Below are 18,727 nucleotides of genomic sequence, written 5' to 3' on the forward strand. Positions count from 1 at the left end.
TAAAAATGGTACCAATCAATCAAAGAAAATTCATACTAACCAACTATGTGCTCATTACAGGACCTAAATTGCAAGAAGATAGATGGATTGAAGAGCAATTATGGTTTGGGTCTGTGTCCTCACCCAAATCTCATCTTGTATCTCCCATAATTCCCACATGTTGTGGGAGGGACCCAGCAGGTGATGATTGAATCATGGGGACAGGTCTTTCCCATGTTGTTCTCATGATAGTGAATGGGTCTCACGAGATCTGATGGTTTCAAAAATGGGAGTTTCCCTGCACAAGCTCCCTCTTCTCTTGTCTGCTGCCACGTGAGATATGCCTTTCACCTTCTGCCATGATTGTGAGGCTTCCCCACCCCAAGGAACTGTAAGTCCATTAAACCTTTCTTTTTTAAATTGCTCAGTCTTGGGTATATCTTTATCAGCAGCGTGAAAAGGGACTAATACAAAGAGGAAGATATTTAAAAAGCTACAACTCCCTAAAGTGGTATTAGAGGGCTTCTGAGTATGATGACACAACTTATAAAGTAGAATGTACGTTTTAATTTTAATTTAAATATATAGAAAAGATCAAAAGGTTACATGTAAATGTACTTAGATTACCTATAGGTGTTATTATTATGGGTATTTTTTAGTGTCTTATTTTTCATTAACTGTATCTTTAAAATTTTTAATGTGTGCATATTACCCTCTACAAAGAAAAAGCAAAGTGAAGTTTCTTCAAAAAACAGTTAACAAAATAAAAGCAGGTGCAATATATATATATATATTTTTTTTTTTTTAATTTTAATTTTTTTTTTTTTGAGAAGGAGCCTTGCTCTGTCACCCAGGCTGGAGTGCAGTGGTGTGATCTCGGTGAACTGCAACCTCTGCCTCCTGGGTTCAAGCGACTCTCCTGCCTCAACCTCCCTAGTAGCTGGGATTACAGGCACACACCACCAAGCTTGGCTAATTTTTGTATTTTTAGTAGAGGCAGGGATTCATCATGTTGGCAAGGCTGGTCTTGAACTCAGGTGATCTGTCCATTGGCCTCCCAAAGTTCTGGGATTACCGGCATGAGCCACCACGCCCAGCCCGGGTGTGACATTCTTACACAAAATAAAATTAAAGGCAAACATTATTAAAAGGGCAAAGTTAAGGTTCATATTGTTACAAAATATATTCTTTCATAAAGATAAAAGTCATGTACCTAAATGCATTTAACATTATACCTTCAAAATATATACATAAAATCTGACAGAAATAAGAGGAAAACCTGATGGATCCATAGTGTGACAGGAAATGTTAACATATGTCCTAAAGAAAATAACAGAAAAAGAAATACAGAGAACTAAGATGAGTAATTTAATACACTATTGTAAAGAAGAACTCAGACAAAATCAGAGATTACACATTTCTTTTTAATACACCTAATATAAATTTAACATTTTATTATAGTAACAGCCATACATTAAATAGCATGATGTTGCATACAGCAGAAATTATTAGGCTGGGCTCATTAATCAAAAATGCTGTAAAATGAGAAAATAATACCTACAAAATTATAGATAATTCTGAGGCTAAAGAGACAATCAAAATAGGAAGTATGTACTCTTTGCAAATAAATTATAATAAGGAAATAGCACACCAAAACCTGTAACCCAAAAATTGCACAAAGGAAAACTAGTATTTAGAAATGAACTTGTTAGAGCATATGAAAAAATGAAAATAAATAAGCTAAACATTTAGCCGAGGAACCCAGGAAAAGGACAGAAGCATAAAGTAGAAAAAGGCAGTCAAGAATGGTACAGCAGAAATTATCAAGATAAGAAACAAGCAATCATAGAATATGTTTGATAGATGAAACTAAAAACTTGCTATTTGAAAGGACCAATAGGCTGGACACGGTGGCTCATGCCTGTAATCTCAGCATTTTGGGAAGCCAAAGCGGGCAGATCATTTGCGGTCAGGAGTTCGAGACCAGCCTAGCCAATATGGTGAAACCCCGTCTCTACTAAAGTCACAAAACAATTAGCTGGGCACGGTGGCGAGCACCTGTAGTACCAGCTACTGAGGAGTCTGGAGCAGGAGAATCACTTGAACCCAGGAGGCGGAGTTTGCAGTGAGCCGAGATTGTGCCACTGTACTCCAGCCTGGGCCTCCCAGCGAGACTCTGTCTCAAAAAAAAGAAGAGTAAAGACCAATAATATAAGCAAAACTTCCAAAGAAAGAAAGCACATAGAAGCTTAAAAAAGAAGGAAGACATAAACACAGAATCAGAAAATTTTTAAAACTGAAAGAGAATATCTTCCACAATGTAATAATAATATATTGGAAACCTAAAATGATTTTATTTTATGAAAATATAGATCACTAGGCCAGGCGCGGTGGCTCAACCCTGAAATCCCAGCATTTTGGGAGGCCGAGATGGGTGGATCACGAGGTCAGGAGATCGAGACCATCCTGGCTAACACGGTGAAACCCTGTCTCTACTAAAAAATACAAAAAAACTAGCCAGGCGAGGTGGTGGGCACCTGTAGTCCCAGCTACTTGGGAGGCTGAGGCAGGAGAATGGCGTAAACCCGGGAGGCGGAGCTTGCAGTGAGCTGAGATCTGGCCACTGCACTCCAGCCTGGGCGACAGAGCAAGACTCCGTCTCAGAAAAAAAAAAAAAAGAAAAAAGAAAATATAGATCACCAACAATAGCTCAAGAACAGGGCGAGGTGCAGTGGCTCACACCTGTAATCCTAGCATTTTGGAAAGCTGAGGTGGGAGGATAGCTTGAACCTAGTAATTTGAGACCAGCCTGGCCAACACAGGGAGACTTAATCTCAACTAAAAATAAAAAAAAATTGACCAGGCATGGCAGCACGTGCCTGTGGTTCCAGCTACTCAGGAGACGGAGGCAGGAGGATCACTTGAGCCTGGGAGATGGAAGCTGCAGTAAGCCGTAATTGAGTCACTGCATTCCAGCCTGCAGGGCACAGCAAGACCATGCTTCAAAAAGAAAAAAGAAAAAAAAAGAAACAAAAAGAATAGAATTTCACAATAGACCAATAAACAAACAAACAAAAAAAAAAACTGAAAAGAAAATTCCTTAACTTGATAAAGCTTAAACTAGAAATCTATACCCAGCATCATAATAAAAAACATTACAAGTGTAACCATCCCTGGAGTCAGCATACAAGAATAGCCACTATCATACCCTCCTATTTAAGTGGAAATCCTAGCTACAACAATAAGACATGAAAAGTAATTATGTGACATAAATATTATAAATATTAAAAAGTAAAAATATATCGGCTGTTTTTGAAGTGTAGTGCATAGATTTCTGGAGGATTCCTAAGCTTCTTTCAGGGAAACCATGAGGTTAAATAATCCCAAATTTCAATTTTCCTTTTGCACCACTGACATTTGTTTGCACTGATGGAGCAAAAGCAATGGTGGTTAAAACTCACTGTGAATTAGCACAAAGGAAATTGCAGCACACTGTACCAGTATTCTTCCCTGCTATGTATTTGCACACACAAAAAATTGACAGTTTCACCTAAGAATAACCTTAATAAAGTAGTAACAATTGTATCTGATCTCAACCCTTGCGTATACATAATTCATATTTTGATGATTACATGGGAAGTATGCATACAATGTTTTTCTCAAGAAAAAAGCTTGTGGTTGAGTTACAAATAGAATTAGCCACTTTTTTTTCACGGAACAACATTTTTACTTGAAGAGACTGCAAAAACTAACTGTAAGGGAAATTAAGTTTTTCACACTTGGATATTTGACAAATATTTATCAAAAACAAACATAATTTAAGGAAATTTAAGGAAAATAACAGAATTTGTTGTCAATAGTAAAAATGTGAAATTCATGGAAAAATTAGAACTTCAGAAAAAACTTTTATCCTATACTGTGAGATTGACATCTTTCAACAGAGAATTATATGATGGAATCAGTGGGGATATTAACAAATGTGATTTATTTACTATTATGAGATTAAATGTGTCAACACTTGGAAAATCTTCATAATTCAGTGACAAGTATCTTTCAAAAGATTGAGGCATGATGTTACAAAATCATGCATGAATGAACGATCCATTAAAAGTACAAGATAGAACAATATAATTTAATGTAACAGATTATGAAATGTTTATTGATATGGTTTCAGAGTGTACCTTACAATCAAACTTTTAAGGTTTACCATTTCCTAGATAGAAAACATTATTATATTTATGTCTAGGAAATCAAAGAGAGTCTACTGCCAATAGTTAGAGCTCATAAGAGTTCAGCCAAGTATTTAGACACAACATCAATGTATAAAAACCAATAGTTTCCTACGTACTCAATTTTTGTTTGTTTGTTTGTTTGAGATGGAGTTTTGCTCTTGTTGCCCAGGCTGGAGTGCAATGGGACGATCTCGGCTCACTGCACCCTCCGCCTCCCAGGTTCAAGTGATTCTCCTGCCTCAGCCTCCCAAGTAACTGAGATTACAGGTGCCCACCACCACACCCGGCTAATATTTTTTGTATTTTCAGTAGACCCAAAGTGCTGGGATTACAGACGTGAGCCACTGTGCCTGGCCTATACTCAATGTAATAATAAATTAGTGTAATAATAGTAATAATCTAGCAGAAACTACAAAATACCTAGGAATAAATCTAAGAAGAAATAAACAAGACCTGAATTTTAAAAAGATAAAAAACCTTCAGCAAGACCTGTTTATAGATCACTACAGTATTTAACTGGAAAAATGGAAAGACTCACTATTATCAAGTTGCCAATTGTCTCCATATTGATCTGCAGATCACATCCAATTCCAATCAAAATCTCAACAACAGTTTTTAAAAATAAACTTCCCCACAAGCTGATTCTGAAACTCTCCTGGAAAGCAAACGATGCAGCATTATGTGAAGTGTTTTGATGTAAAAGCAGATCCTACTAGAAACCAAATCAATGCAAGTCTTTGGTGAATAAAATAGTAGATTGGTATTTCAGGTCCTTTCTGGCTTTTTGGCTCTGAAATTCTATAAATTCTGAAAACCAAAACAATAAACTACTTTCTTACTACTCTTTCTTCCTATTATGCCAACAGAAGATGTGGGAACAGAACCCAAGGAAAATGTTTCATTGTTGTAGAAGATCATTTACAGAACGGATGTCATAATTCTTAACATTCCCGAACGCTCACCTCTATGCAAAGCTGCTGCCTGTCTTCCCACTGAGAGATGGAGTCTATTTCTCCACCCCTTGAAGCTGGGCTTGGTCATGTGAATTTTATATAGATGCTTGCAAATGTGTTGCGAGCGGAAGCTTAAAAAGTTCTTGCAGGCCAGGCGTGGTAGCTCACCTGTAATACCAGCACTTTAGGAGGCCGAGGGGAGCGGGTCACAAGGTCAGGAGTTCAGGACCAGCCTGGCCAATATGGTGAAACTCCGTCTTTACTAAAAACACAAAAATTAGCCAGGTGTGATGGCGTGCGCCTATAGTCCCAACTACTTGGGAGACTGAGGGAGAAGAATCGCTTGAACCCGGGAGGCGGAAGTTGCAGTAACCTGAGATCATGCCACTGCACTCCAGCCTGGCGACGGGACGAGACTCTGTCTCAAAAAAAAAAAAAAAAAGGTTCTTGCAAACTGGGTCTTCCCCTCTCTTGCTGTTTTCGGACTCTAGGTGCCACGATAAGAAACTTGGGTTACCTTGCTAGATGTGAGACATGTAGTCCAGTTGTCACTGTCAACCCTGCCAATTGCCAGACATGTGAATGAGGCCACCAGGAACCAACCCTCCCTATCCTGACCTGGCAGCTAACTAAAGCCAAATTAGCCAAGAAAAGGTCAAGATTATTACTTTGCTGAGCCCAGCCCAAATTACTGATCCAAACAAAGGAGATCCAAAATTGGGATCAAAAGAATGACTAAAAAACTTTAAGCTATGAAGTTTTGGGGTGGTCTATTATGCAGCAGAGGCCAAATAATAAAATCACGAATTTCCTGGCAGTAAGCTAAATATTGGCAGTTTTTTTTTTCCTTTTGTTTTGTCTTAAAATACTATTGGTTTCAATAGGCTGGATTTTGTGAAATAGAGAAAAATCAGGAGACAGTGAGCAAGGACCCCATTTGGTAATTTACATGAAATATGAGTCTATTTGTTTCTAGAACTTACTAATGATTATTTTTTAAAATAATATGCAATGTGAAATGTTATGATTAATTTAGTTACTATAAATAACTTGTCCTTCTAGAATATAACAGTATGTTTTCATTTTATTACATGTCAAGAATCAGGGCATGATTTAGCCCTGAAAGTGCCATAACAATTTTTGGCTTAGCCCTTCTATCAGAACTTCCCTAGAACAAGACAGCTGTACTTTCATACACTTTTTAAATATACTGAAATATTATAGGACTTAAGTCTTCCACTCATAAAACGCATTTTTAAAAACCCAGAAGATTAACATCTATGTGAGAGCTAATATTTTCCCACAAATATCTGCAAGGTGTGAATATATTTTGAGAAAGAGAAGACAAACAAAATGTTTAATGAACAGGTGTAGAGAAAAAAAAGGAAAGATACAATGATTCTTTAGTAGAGGAAGAATGGTCTTGTTACAGAAGCCAAGAGAGGGGGGTTCCAAAAAGTAGGTTTCTAGTGTTGACCTACACTCATAGATAGCAGGAAAGTTTACTATTTGGTTCACTGTTGTATCCCTAGAACCCAGCATGGTGCTTAGCCCGTAGTAAGTGGTGCTCAATAAATATTGATTGAATGAACGAGTTAACAATTTATCAAGTCTTCTCACTCTAACACTTTTGTGTTATGATTTATTTTCATACATCACATATTTTTCATGTAGAACAGTTTTAGAGTCTGTATTATTTTATGAACGAACTTCTTCTTCATAAATCTGAAGTCTACTAAGCAAATAAGGGCAAATGAGGGCCCATTCCTCTGAAGTATAGGTAATGGCTGTCAGGGGTAGGTTAGCACCCACAGGGACTGAATCCACACTCTGCTGTTTCTTCTTCATGGTTCTGAATAATATTTTTAAAACATTTTCATTGTGAAAGCAGGATAACATATATTCATTGATGAGATTTAGAGAACATTTAAATCTGTAAGGAAGAAAATAATAATGACTCACAATTACATCGCTGACTGCTAACATTAAGGCACATTTCCTCTCATAGACAGATGATTAGAAAAAGTCACTGGAGCCAGATGTCGTGGCTCATGCCTGTGATCCCAACAATTTGGGAGGCCAAGGCCAGAGGGTTGTTTGATCCTAGGAGTTCAAAACAAGCCTGGGCAACATAGTGAGACTCCATCTCTACAAAAAATTTAAACAATTTAGCTGGGCGTGGTGGTGTACCTCTGTAGTTTCAGCTACTCCGGAGGCTGAGGTGAGAGGATTGCTTGCTTGAGCCTGGGAGGCTGAGGCTGCAGCGAGTCAGAATTACACCACTGCACTCCAGCTTGGGTGACAGAGTGAGACCTTGTCTCAAAAAAAAAAAAAAAAAAAAAAAAGAAAGAAAAGAAAAAGTTATTTGCATTTTGCCCAGTATTTCAAATGTTCTTGGGTTCTTCAGGCTTTTTACATTTTGAGAATCAGCAAGGTATTAAAGTTATGATCACAACCTCTTGATGCAAACAGATCTAGATTTTATATTCACCAACTTTCTCATTGAATGACTACGGTCAAGTCATTTAAGCATCTGTTCCCTCATTTTTAAAGTGGTTGTAATAACAAAAATAACAATGAAAATAACAAATATTATTCATAAAGATGTAGTAATGATGAAATAATGTGATACATATTGTGTGCTCAGCATTGTAATGGTAAATAATAATCATTTAATGTGAACAATGATTGATTATTACTATTATTTGAATGTAATGGTGTAACTTGGTCATTTTAAGTTTCCTGGAATTAGTTGTGATTACCATTATGATTACTATTATTGTTAAAATGATAATATTTTGATCACTTACGTTTTCTTAGAAATTCAGTGAATTCATCTTGCTTTCTAAGCTTTGCTTATAGTATTGGCCCCTTAAGCATTTTGATATTGAGGTGTACGTGCCCAGACATGTTATTATTATTCCTTGTTCCTGCTTTCCTCAGACACCTCTGACTTTCTCTCACCCCTGCTGGGAGTACTCTCTGGGCACCCCTTCCTCTGCCCACTGCACATCTTTCTCCCTCAGTTTTCACAATGACCACGATGCAAGGCTGACTTCTGCCTGAACTTCAGGCCTGTAGCTGGTTTTCTGAAGTGCGCCGCCAACGGGGTATCCTGTAGGTCCTCACACATCACTTGCTCTCCCACCTTTCTTCCTCTAGGATCAAAGGTGACATCATCCACTGGTTACCTAAGCCAGAAACCCAGCAGTCATCTTGGCCTCTTCCCTCCCTGAACGCCCCATATTTGACCAATTGTGGTGTCTTGAACCTGACTTCTTCCTCCCCTTCACTGACACTCCTCAAGTTCCCTCTGTGGCCTTTGTTCACCGGACCATGCAGCAGCCTCCGAACTGTTCTCTCATCTCTGGTCTTTTTCCCTTACAACTAACATGAACTCTGTGCAAAAGGTGAACCTTCGAGCTTTCAGCTGGGAACACTCAAGGATTCCCAATCTTGCACATTGTGTAGGGTAAATTCTATGCCTAGCATGTCCTTCAAGGCTTCCATGAATTGGCATGAACCCTTCTTTCAGGCCCCTGCTACTTTCTACTTTGGTGGGAACTGGTGGTCTCATGCACAGCACTGTGCTGATAACATCCCTCCATGCCTTTGGTCATGCTCCCCGTTAAATCGTTTAGCCTAATGCTGCCTCCTTACATATTTTAAGTTCAGTCTAAATGTTTCCTTGTACATTGTGAACCATAACAAGTGGAGATGTGAACAGACCGTAGCTTACTGTTCTGCCAATCACCAAGTTTTGGCCAATCCAATATAGCCAACTGTTTGAACCGTGTTTAAATAAGACAAACACTGAGCTGTAACCAATCCAGCTGTTTCTGTCCCTCACTTCTGTTTTCTGTATGTCACTTTCCTTTTTCTGTCCATAAATCTTCTTCCAGCACGTGGCTGTGCTGGAGTACCCACTACTGTGGCTCAGGAGGCTGACCGATTTGCAAAGTGTTCTTTGCTTAATTAAACTCTTACGTTTAATTCAACGGAAGTTTACTCTTTTGTTACCTCTAATATAATGGCCTTCTCCACCTTTCTCTTGGCTACCTTCCATGCCTGTCTTTAGATTTACCTTCAATGTCACCTTCTCCAAGAAGCTTTCCTTAAACCTAGCGTTGTGCTGTGATCCCCTTCTATGCTTGCCATGTCATATAAAAAGTTTCTATGTGTGTCTATCTCCTCATCCTGAGTGTCAGCTTATCCATGGACGTGACTGTATCATATTCACATAGATACCCCCACACATGGCACTCCCTCAGGAAATGCCTCTGGAACTCTTTTTATACCCTCCAGCACCTCTTCAGGATTATGGACATAGGTTTTAGTCATTGCAAAACTCACTTCAATGTTTGTTACAGAAGGATGCTCCACATCAGCGAAACTAACTGGCAGGTAAGAAGTGACATGGATTAAAACACAAAATTAAAGACTGGCATTTTTCTAAACGAAATGTCTATGACAAAGACCTCAAATTTCACTGAAATTGTTCCTCATTTTGATGCTTAGTAACATCTAATCAGGAATATATACAATCAGATTTAGCTGTGGTATTTACCCCATTCTGGTATCCAAGAACTTGTAGATATCCTATAGCACTTATAACATTTAAATAAAAGATAAACTTGTAAGGACACATATTGATAACCAGAGAACACAAGGCTGTCTATAATAGCATTTTATTTTTTATTACAGATTGAAGGTGTCCTTGACAACATTGTGTAGATGCTATCTGTTTGCTTAAGAAGAACATGCTATAGATAACTACAGTATATACCAGCACCATCGAGAGTAGCTGTCTTTGCTTTGATCAACATTATAAAATTGAATTCTTAGGACAACAAAATTAGTAAAGCATTGTTTTGGTGAATGCCGTATCAAAAACATAGACATGTGATTTTATTATGGAACCCATGCTCCTGAAATAAGTGGAGAAAACACTTTCTGCATCTCAGCAGCCCTCTGGCTCCCCTTGCATGCATATTACACAGGGTTTGAAGGTAGTCCTCCAAAATATTAGCTGAAAGCTTCCTAGGAAAGCAAATCTTTCCCACATCCTTCCCTGCAGTTCCTCTTTAAGAGGTGTCAGCATGGCTGAAAGAATGAAGTGGCTGCACATTGTTTGGCAGTGCTATTATGTGCTTAACATTTCCATAACAAAAGTGCCACTCGACTTCTCCCCGATTAATGCAGCTCGAGGGCTCTTGTCGTCCTTTAATAAAACATTGTTGAAATCATTTATTTAGAGCCCCTGGTTACTAGTGGGAGAATGACCATCTTTGTGCCAAAATATAGTGTATACAGTCCACTATTTTGTAGTAGATCATTCTGTTATTTAAGAAATTGATTAAATTGATGCTTAGAAGGAAGGTATTTATGCTAATAGCACGTGACTTATGTCATTCAGATAGTCAAGGGTGAACCTTTTCCACTGTCTTCCAGAGGCAATCTCTCAAACAGACTACAGTAAAGGCCAACTGTACTTCACTCACAAGGCAGCGAGACCCACTGGAGACTCAACCCTCCTTAACTACACTGGCCACAAGGCATTTGCAACCTGATGCCCTCCCACAACCTTGCTTTGAGTAGCTGAGAGAAACAGGGTCAACTGGCAAGATTTCTGATGTCCCTTGGTGTAAGAGGTCAAAACACAAATAACGCAGGCTTTTCTTTTTTATGGGTTGAAAAGAGATACATGAGGTTATTTTGTCAGAGAGCCTCCACAATGAACTCAACAAGCTAACAATGCAAAGCCAAAGTAGAAGACTTTAAAAGTAGAAAAATTTTTAATACAGTGTTTGAGGTTTCTGAAAGCCCTCATGGTGTTTTGGGGATCTGCTTTTATTTGATGCTCTGTAACATTGCTGGGATGGGGTGAGGGTGTGAATACAGACGGTGGCAAGGAAGAGAGAAAGCTCATTCTCCTGAGGGTTCTCCTGACTCTTCAAGGCAAAGAGACGGAAAGATTCTGTCTTCACCCACAGGGACCCCATCTGGAGAATGGCGGTACACCCTAGATGTGTTAGAACCTGGTGGTCCCTTAAATTTGTGGCGATCAGGGCTAGGAACTATGTCCATCCTTCTAGACATTTGTAGGGTTGCTGTCCAAGTACAGAGAAGTCCTGCTACTTAGTAGAAGAACTTATTTCCCTACAGGCATGTTTCCACTTTACATACGTGTATTGCTCCCGTACATCGCTATATATTGTTTAAAATAAACAGAGACCTTATGTTATGTCCATTGTGATTATATACAAAAGCGTTGCTGTGTGCTCGGGTGAGCAGTGAAGCCTGAACCTTCTTCTATTTACTGTATGGTCACTGTCAGTTCAATGAACTGCCTCCTTGTTCTCGACCATTGTCCCACACTCCCTTAAACATTTGTCACTGAAGTGCCTCCAAAGACAAATAAACTGTCACTGAGAATTCAAACCTGCTAACTGGGGAAATAGGAAAGGCCGTGAGGACTCACGATTTTACACGAAATCTAGAAGGAGTTCCTCTCACCCTGGCAGAGTTCTGTTAGAAGGGTGATGCTTTTTGAGAATCCTCAGGAAAAGCCGGAGATACCTTTTCTTTCATTAATGGGACTTCCAGCCATTCTCCATGGGACATTCGAGATTGCCAAATGTCCAAAATTCCAAAAGGCTCCCCAGAGAGCGTGAGATATTACAGATGTCAACATCTGTGAAAATCCTTTCTGCTTAGAAGCAGATGGCAATATGCAATCTCATAACCACTAGCCGAAGGGTTCTAACATCTCAACAACCTCCGCTAGGTCTGTAGGGGTACCAGAGGACTCCTGGGCTCCAGTGTATAATTGTTTAAATTAAAATGGACCACCAATCAATGTTCACTTTCTTCAAGGAAGAAAGCATAAAGCCTCGTGTCCTCTCTCCCCAAGAGCGAGTTGTGTTGATTTATTCCAGGCAGATGCTTTTGACAGGACCCTGTAAAATCAAGTTGTGAGTTTATTGTAGCAGTTAATTATCAGGCCTTTTCTAGTGCTAATGCCTTTTACTTCTTACTGGGGAAAACTGGGCCTTTTACTGGGACAAAGACTTAACTTTTAGTCAAGAATGTGTTAAAATAACATGAGATGGAGATGATTTAAATATATTTAAGGACAAACGCGGGAGCACTGCTAACTTGTCGTTTTGTAAAGAAAGCTGATTTCATTTACAAGTCTCTGGGAATACTCTTTGTTCACTTCCCAAAGAAACAACGCTCTCAGCTTTGTTTTAACAATATGTTTACTCAACCATTCAGGTGACTGGAGATTCCAACCACACACCACTCTCCTGGGCTTAAGTCTGACACTACAGCTATCTTAGACTTTCTAATACTATACATGTAGAAATTATGGTTTTAGGTGCACCAAGAAGTGTCTTGAAAACCTCCATAAAAGCTGGGAAAAGAGCGAGTTAGAGGCACAAGAAACCTTGAAAGTAGGGGGGTGGGAGTGGGTAGGAGGAAGTCAGAATGGGGGCATAGCTTTGTTAATTACTTTAGGCAGCAGAGAAATCTGGTTATGTTTTTTCAGCACATGTTAATATCAAATAAAGAGACACCAGATCTTGCTAATCTGTCGACCCCTCAGACAAAGTTTATTTGTGGTGACTTTTAAACTCCTGACTTGCCTTCCAATCACCGCGTTTAAAATGAAAAGCTTTAAATAAACACCAGGAATAGAAGATAAATAAACTTTTTTTCCCCCTTGCAAGTGCCTAGCTTGGCGAGGTTCAGGCTCAAATCCCCAGAGGACAGAGCGCTCTCTTTTGTGTTAATGTTTAAAAGATTTTCCAATGCCGGAGTTTATTCCTACTGCAAACATTTCTATTTACAAGGTCAAGTGTATCAGCACTCGACACAGCTTAAGAGTGTAATTATTTATCTAAGGGCGTTTGAGTGTAGATCAGTAGCTCTGGCAGGAACCCAGCCTTCAACCACTGCTAAACAACTCCTCACAACAATATTACAAGTTCTGGTGATTGTTCCTTTCCCCTATGTGTTTACTTTTGCTGGTCTGAATGTTTTGCAACAAAATTTTGTACTTTTTCACCAAAAGTGTGAAAATGACTTTGAAGTATTGAGTCTTGCAAGCTTCCTAAAACCTATTGGTAACAGATGTTATTGGCATGTTTGATTGAGAATGGCTAGTAGCCAGAGAGGATACTCTTGGGGGTAAGGGGTGATGGCAAGGGGGATACAGAGAGGGGAGGTCTCAGAAAAAAGGGGGAGGCGGGGCAACATGATGTCTGAGTTATCCTCAAATTATATACAGGAGACACTATTTTGTGAATTCTCTCCACAAACGCAAACACGAATAGAGAGGCCAATTAGATATTTTTGGCTGCCTCATTTACAGATGTCTAATTGTTCATTAAATTAAAGGCAGAAATAATACCCTGCATTTCTTGTCTTGTACTGTATTTGCATTTCAGTTGATGGTTGATAGATTCTCAGTGCTCCCTCAGCCCCCTTCCTCACCCATTATTGGGTTAACCACAATGTAACTCCGGAAAGTAACTACACCATATTCATTGTTTAAAACTCTTTACTGATGTACACGTTTTAATAAAACAACCAAAAAATACACAAATCCATAGTTATTTAAAAACTTAGGATTTTTTAAAAACAATGTCTATAAAAATACAATGTTTAAGGCAGTTTGGAAATGCATTTATACATTTCTACAACGTCCATAAATTCTCTTGAAAATAAGAATGTTAACTTCAATTCTATAAAATACACTGTACATTTTAAGACTGTTCTAAATATAGCACACTTCACAATGGACCGTGGGTTTTGATTCCTGGTGACAAATGGATTCTATACATTTCAGGGGGGAAAGGTGTAATATGGATGTGAGTTTAAAACTTTTAATTTCTTTTTAAAAATAAATTATTTCTGAAGCATACAATTTATAAAAATTCTATATACAAAGTACAGCAACTGGTAACAAACCCCAGTTTTAATACATTTTATATACGATGTACCAGGGTTTAGCAACCCTGATAGGAGCAGAGGCAATATACATTCTCCGCATATTTAAACATACAATTTCTTGATGTAAAGAACAAAAATGGCAAAAAAACAAACATCATGAAGAGGCTTTCATAGATGGCAGTGCAGAGCTTTTTTAAATAAAAAGTTGCATTGTTCAACACCATGGCAACCCCTTAGATCAGCATTTTTTGACCCTTAATCCTAAGAAATGTGCTAAGAGATCAGAGTGGTAGCAATGAAATTAAGGTCAAAGGCTCAAACTTATCCAAAACCAATTTAGGGGTTCCCTCTAAGGCAATCGCCGCCCACCCCCACCCCCACGTCACTGAGAATTCTGGGCGCTGAAACAAACAGTGAAAGAATGAATCGGTAAGTGGGACTTTTCTGTTTACACAGGATTCTAACGTCCTCACTGGCCACAATCTATAAAAGTCGATACTGGTACTTTTTGTCCCCCTCAAAGGAAATATGCTAATAGGCAGCCCCTTTGCAAATATAATTGCTCCTTCCCATCCCTTCGAATTGCTAAGGCTGGTCAGCACCTTCCCTTTCGAGTCCAGGACTACTGTTATGTCCCCTATATGCCCACTTCCTCCGGGAGGTCCTGAACACTGCAGCTAGGTTTCTGGGCGGCAGACAAGTCGGGAGTTTCTGCAGCTTGGAATTGGGGCGGGGGAGGAGGTCCAAGAAGTCAAGCTTGGGAGAGGAGCTTCAGGGGAAGTGCCCAGAGTCGTGGCGAGGGGGACCGGCTACACCAAGTTGACTTGAAAAAGTTTTGGGAAGTATCCCCAACCATCCCCTCTATCTGTCCCCAAGCCACAGGTGCCCCGGCGCGGGGGCGAGGCAAGCACGGGAGCGGGACGCAGGCTCTCCCGCAGCCAACGGCGGGGGGCGCGAGGCCTAAAAGAGCAGCCCGAGCAGCAGCAGCAGCAACATGGAGGCAAGTGGGGTCCAGGCGCCCCGGGGCGCCGAGCGGCCGCCGCCGCCGCTGCTCCTGCGCCCGGGCCCATAGGGTAGGTCCCCGCGGCCGCCCGCTGCAGCAGCGCCGCTGCCCGGGCGCGGTGGGTGCGGGACGCCGTCGTCGTCGTCCAGCGGCTGCTCACCACCCGCGCCCCCGGGGCGCTGCTCGTCATCGTAGTCCTCATCATAGTAGTCGTCCAGGCCCCCGTCCGAGCCGCTGCTGCCCGGGCCATTGCCCAGCTCGGCGCCGAAGCACAAGCGGGCCATGTTCTCCTTGACCGACTCGCAGATGGGTCGCTCCAGGCCGTCGCACACGCAGTCGTTGAGCAGTGCCGCCTTGGGCATAGCCAGCATGTCCTCAATGACGGTGCGGCATTCGTCCGTGCAGCGCAGCCCGTTGAAGACCTTGCCGCAGTAGGTCAGGTAGCGGCTCAGCGCCAGGTTGCAGCGGCTGTCGCGGTCGCAGCGCCGCCGGGCCTCGGTGCAGCCCATGACCCCGCCCGCGCCGGGGCCGCCTGCGCCGCCGCCGCTCGTCCGGGGCAGGCACGGCTCAATGGCGCGCTTGGTGGACTTGCAGTTCTCGTCCTGCGCGCAGTCACAGTCCTCCAGGGCGGGCCCGCGGCGCGTGTGGTTGAGCTGAATGAGGGCCGAGATGCAGTGGCTCGGGCAGCGCCAGCGCGACGAAAAGGAGGCGGCCGAGGCCGGGAAAGCTGCGGCGGCGGCGGCGGCCCCGGGCGCGTCGCCCCCGCCGTGCTGCGCCAGCACCGGCGCGCACGCCTCGGCGTACTGGTTGTAGGCGTAGCTGCACTCCGGCTCCCCCTGGCACTGCAGCAGCGCCTGCCAGCAGATGAGGCGGCGGCCGTGCGCCAGCCCCGAGCCCCGCGGCGCCGAGCCCAGCAGCTGCAGCAGCGCCATCAGGCACAACCAGGCGCCCGGCACGGTCCCCCCGCGGGCCTCGCCGCCGCCGCCCAGCAGCGCGGCCACCATCGCGGGCAGCGGCGGCCGCCGGCAGAGGAGGGGAAAGGAGACGAGGCGCGAGGAGCGGCGGACGCGGAGCCGGTGGAAAAGTTTGTCCAAGTCCTGCCCACTTCTTGCATGAGTGTCTTCATAAATCCATGCGCGCCGCTGGCTGATGCCCCGCTGGTGGCAGAAGGTCCCCTTTCGCTCCGGCTGCGGTAACTTCCTGGAAATGAACAGCTGCCGAGATCTGGTCCCGCTCTCCCACCCGAGAGCCCTCCGCTCGGCCCCTGATGGTGGTGGGAGAGGCTCACTGTCGCCCCGGGGGGGTGCGGGCCGCGGGGCCGTAGCGGGGCTGCAGGACCGCGCGGCGCGGCGGGTGCATTTTGCTCCGCGCCTGCAGATCCGTTGTGCGGCCGGCTGTCCCCGCGCCGGCTGCTCGCGCTGTGGCCGCGGCGCTCCTTCCTCCCGGGCTCAGCGCCGCGCAGCCGTCACTGCTGCCGCGGTCTCTTGCATCGCGCCGCTTCCTGGCTCGGCGTCCGCGCGCTGCCCGCCTTCCCGCGGCCCGGCCGCCCCGCGTCCCCTCCCCCTTCGCCCGCGGCAACCACGGCCTCCGCCGAGCACCAGGGAGCTCTTTCCGGGAGGCGCGGGGAGAACAAGAAAGTCGGCGCTGCCGGAGAGCGGCTCCCTGGCTTCACTCGGCGGCGGCTTCTCGGGTGACCAGGAGCCCGGGGAGCGGATCCGCTGAGCCCGGCTGCAGACTCGTTAGCAGCGAGGCTTTAAATACAAAAGTGGGCCGGGAGCCCCCGCGTGGTGCCGCGGTGCCCCCTCATTATGCATGCATGGAAAAGCAAACAAACAAAAACATTAGCAACGCTCCTGCGGCTCGCCGAGCCTCGGCCCCGCGCGCTCCGAGCCTGCCCGCTTTCTCCTTTCTCCACTCTCTTTCGCCCTTTGCTCGGCCCCCTTTCCCGGCTTTTCGAGATGCTATTGGTCCTGCCTGTTGTTGTTGAAAGTTTTTTTTTTTTTTTTTTTTTTTTTTTTTCTCGTTCTGCGGGGGGGGGGTGGGGGGGGGGGGGGGGGGGGGGGGGTGGTGGGCAGCTCACATTCAGGCATTCAGGGCTTGAAAGGAAAGGCTTAGGAAGCTTGACGGAGGCCGGGAGCTCCTCCTACTCTTAAGGAGGCTCGGATATGCAGCCCTAGCTAGCGCACTGAACCAGCGGGCAGGGCTTAAGGGCAGCTGTTTGCATCCGGCTCAGGCACGGGCCTTTTTTGTTTGGTTCTTTTTTCTTTTTCTTTTTCTTGCTTTTTTTTTTTTTTTTTTTTTTTGTAGTTTTATTAATTCTCGCTGGCCCCCATCTGTGCTTTCGACTGGATTCAGAACTCAGTTTATCTTATAGGCTCCCTGTTTTTGGGTCTCGATCACCACAGAGGGGAGGGGGAGAATGCAGAGAGAAAATGTGAGACTGAAACTTTTTTAAAGAAGCATACAAGAAAGAAGCACACACTTTATTAGGGAGATGTTGATGAGATGCTTACAACCCTCCCCCCACCCCCGAGTCCCAGTTAGGCCATCTGGCAGGTACCGCCCGTGCGCCAGGCATCGTTTTCAAATTGCAAGACCGAAATCCAATCAACCGAAATAATTTCTTAGGAAGATAAGCTTGCAACACGTGCAGTAATGAAATAATTTAAATAGCATTAAAAATATTCAGGAATGTTGAGCAAGTACCACCTGGCCGCAGTCACAAGACAGAAGAAGGAGATAAATGGGCACGCACCAAAGGTTTATATTAAAGTGTAAGTTTCAGCCCCTCACTACATTTAAGGGATGCTGCCCCGCAGAGGAAACTTCTGCTGTCTCGGCGCGGGAGTTACCGAGCTACCTTAACTGGGGCGCAACGCAGCCTTCGGCCACCAGAGGCAGCGGGCGTCTGCGGCCTGTCAAAAACTGGCGCTTTTTTCCTCCCCTTTCCGTGGAGAGACTATCAACTCCATCTGTCACAAAAATTAAGGCTAAATCTCCTCTCCAGAAACAGAGGGAGCCGGGGCTCCGACGCGCTCAGCGTCGGGCTGTCCGCCTCTCCCTAGAGGCCAAGTGAATTTGAAACGGCAAAAGTCACAGCCGGAGGCCCAGCACTAGGAGATTCCTCCGGCTGTGGGAAATCCTCCTGTTCCTTAGAGGCGCTGGGTCTGCCGTGGGAAGCTGCACCTCTGCAGTACCAAAATCAAACCTTAAAAGAGCCAGACTGAGGTAAGGCGGACCGTCTTGCTCTCACTTGAGTCGTAGTAGACAAATAGTATACATCGATACTAAAAATATACAGAAAGCCTGCAGCTTCATGGCACATCAAAACAACCATATCCCTGACTCTCTCTCTCTCTCTCTCTTTTTTCTTTCTGTTGTTTGGAGTTGTCCTTTCAGTCCTGCCTGGAGGACTTGGACAACTCAGACACCCTCTCTGTGTCTGGGATCCCTCATAGAGAAGGTTCGAAGCCAATTAGACAATTGAAAAAGCCCCTCTTGTCTTTAAAGCTTTGTTATTTTAGGCCCATAAGGAACGAAGTCAGCACTCAGTTTCCTCTTTGCTTGAACTGTTGTTGAGTTCCTTTAGAATAGTGGGACCC

At 43.6% G+C, this 18,727-nt stretch overlaps 1 protein-coding gene across 1 annotated transcript; it reads right to left on the reverse strand.

Annotated features, from left to right (window-relative positions):
* Positions 1-13,712: 13,712 nt before the first annotated feature.
* On the reverse strand, positions 13,713-17,087 carry GAS1 (growth arrest specific 1). The gene has a single exon (XM_023229544.2). It carries the CDS (start codon positions 16,127-16,129, stop codon positions 15,083-15,085), a length of 1,047 nt encoding a protein of 348 aa, XP_023085312.1. The 5' UTR covers positions 16,130-17,087; the 3' UTR covers positions 13,713-15,082.
* Between the last annotated feature and the right edge of the window lie 1,640 nt (positions 17,088-18,727).

This window comes from Piliocolobus tephrosceles, chromosome 14, assembly GCF_002776525.5.
Source record: "Piliocolobus tephrosceles isolate RC106 chromosome 14, ASM277652v3, whole genome shotgun sequence".
NCBI classification, from domain to species: domain Eukaryota; kingdom Metazoa; phylum Chordata; class Mammalia; order Primates; family Cercopithecidae; genus Piliocolobus; species Piliocolobus tephrosceles.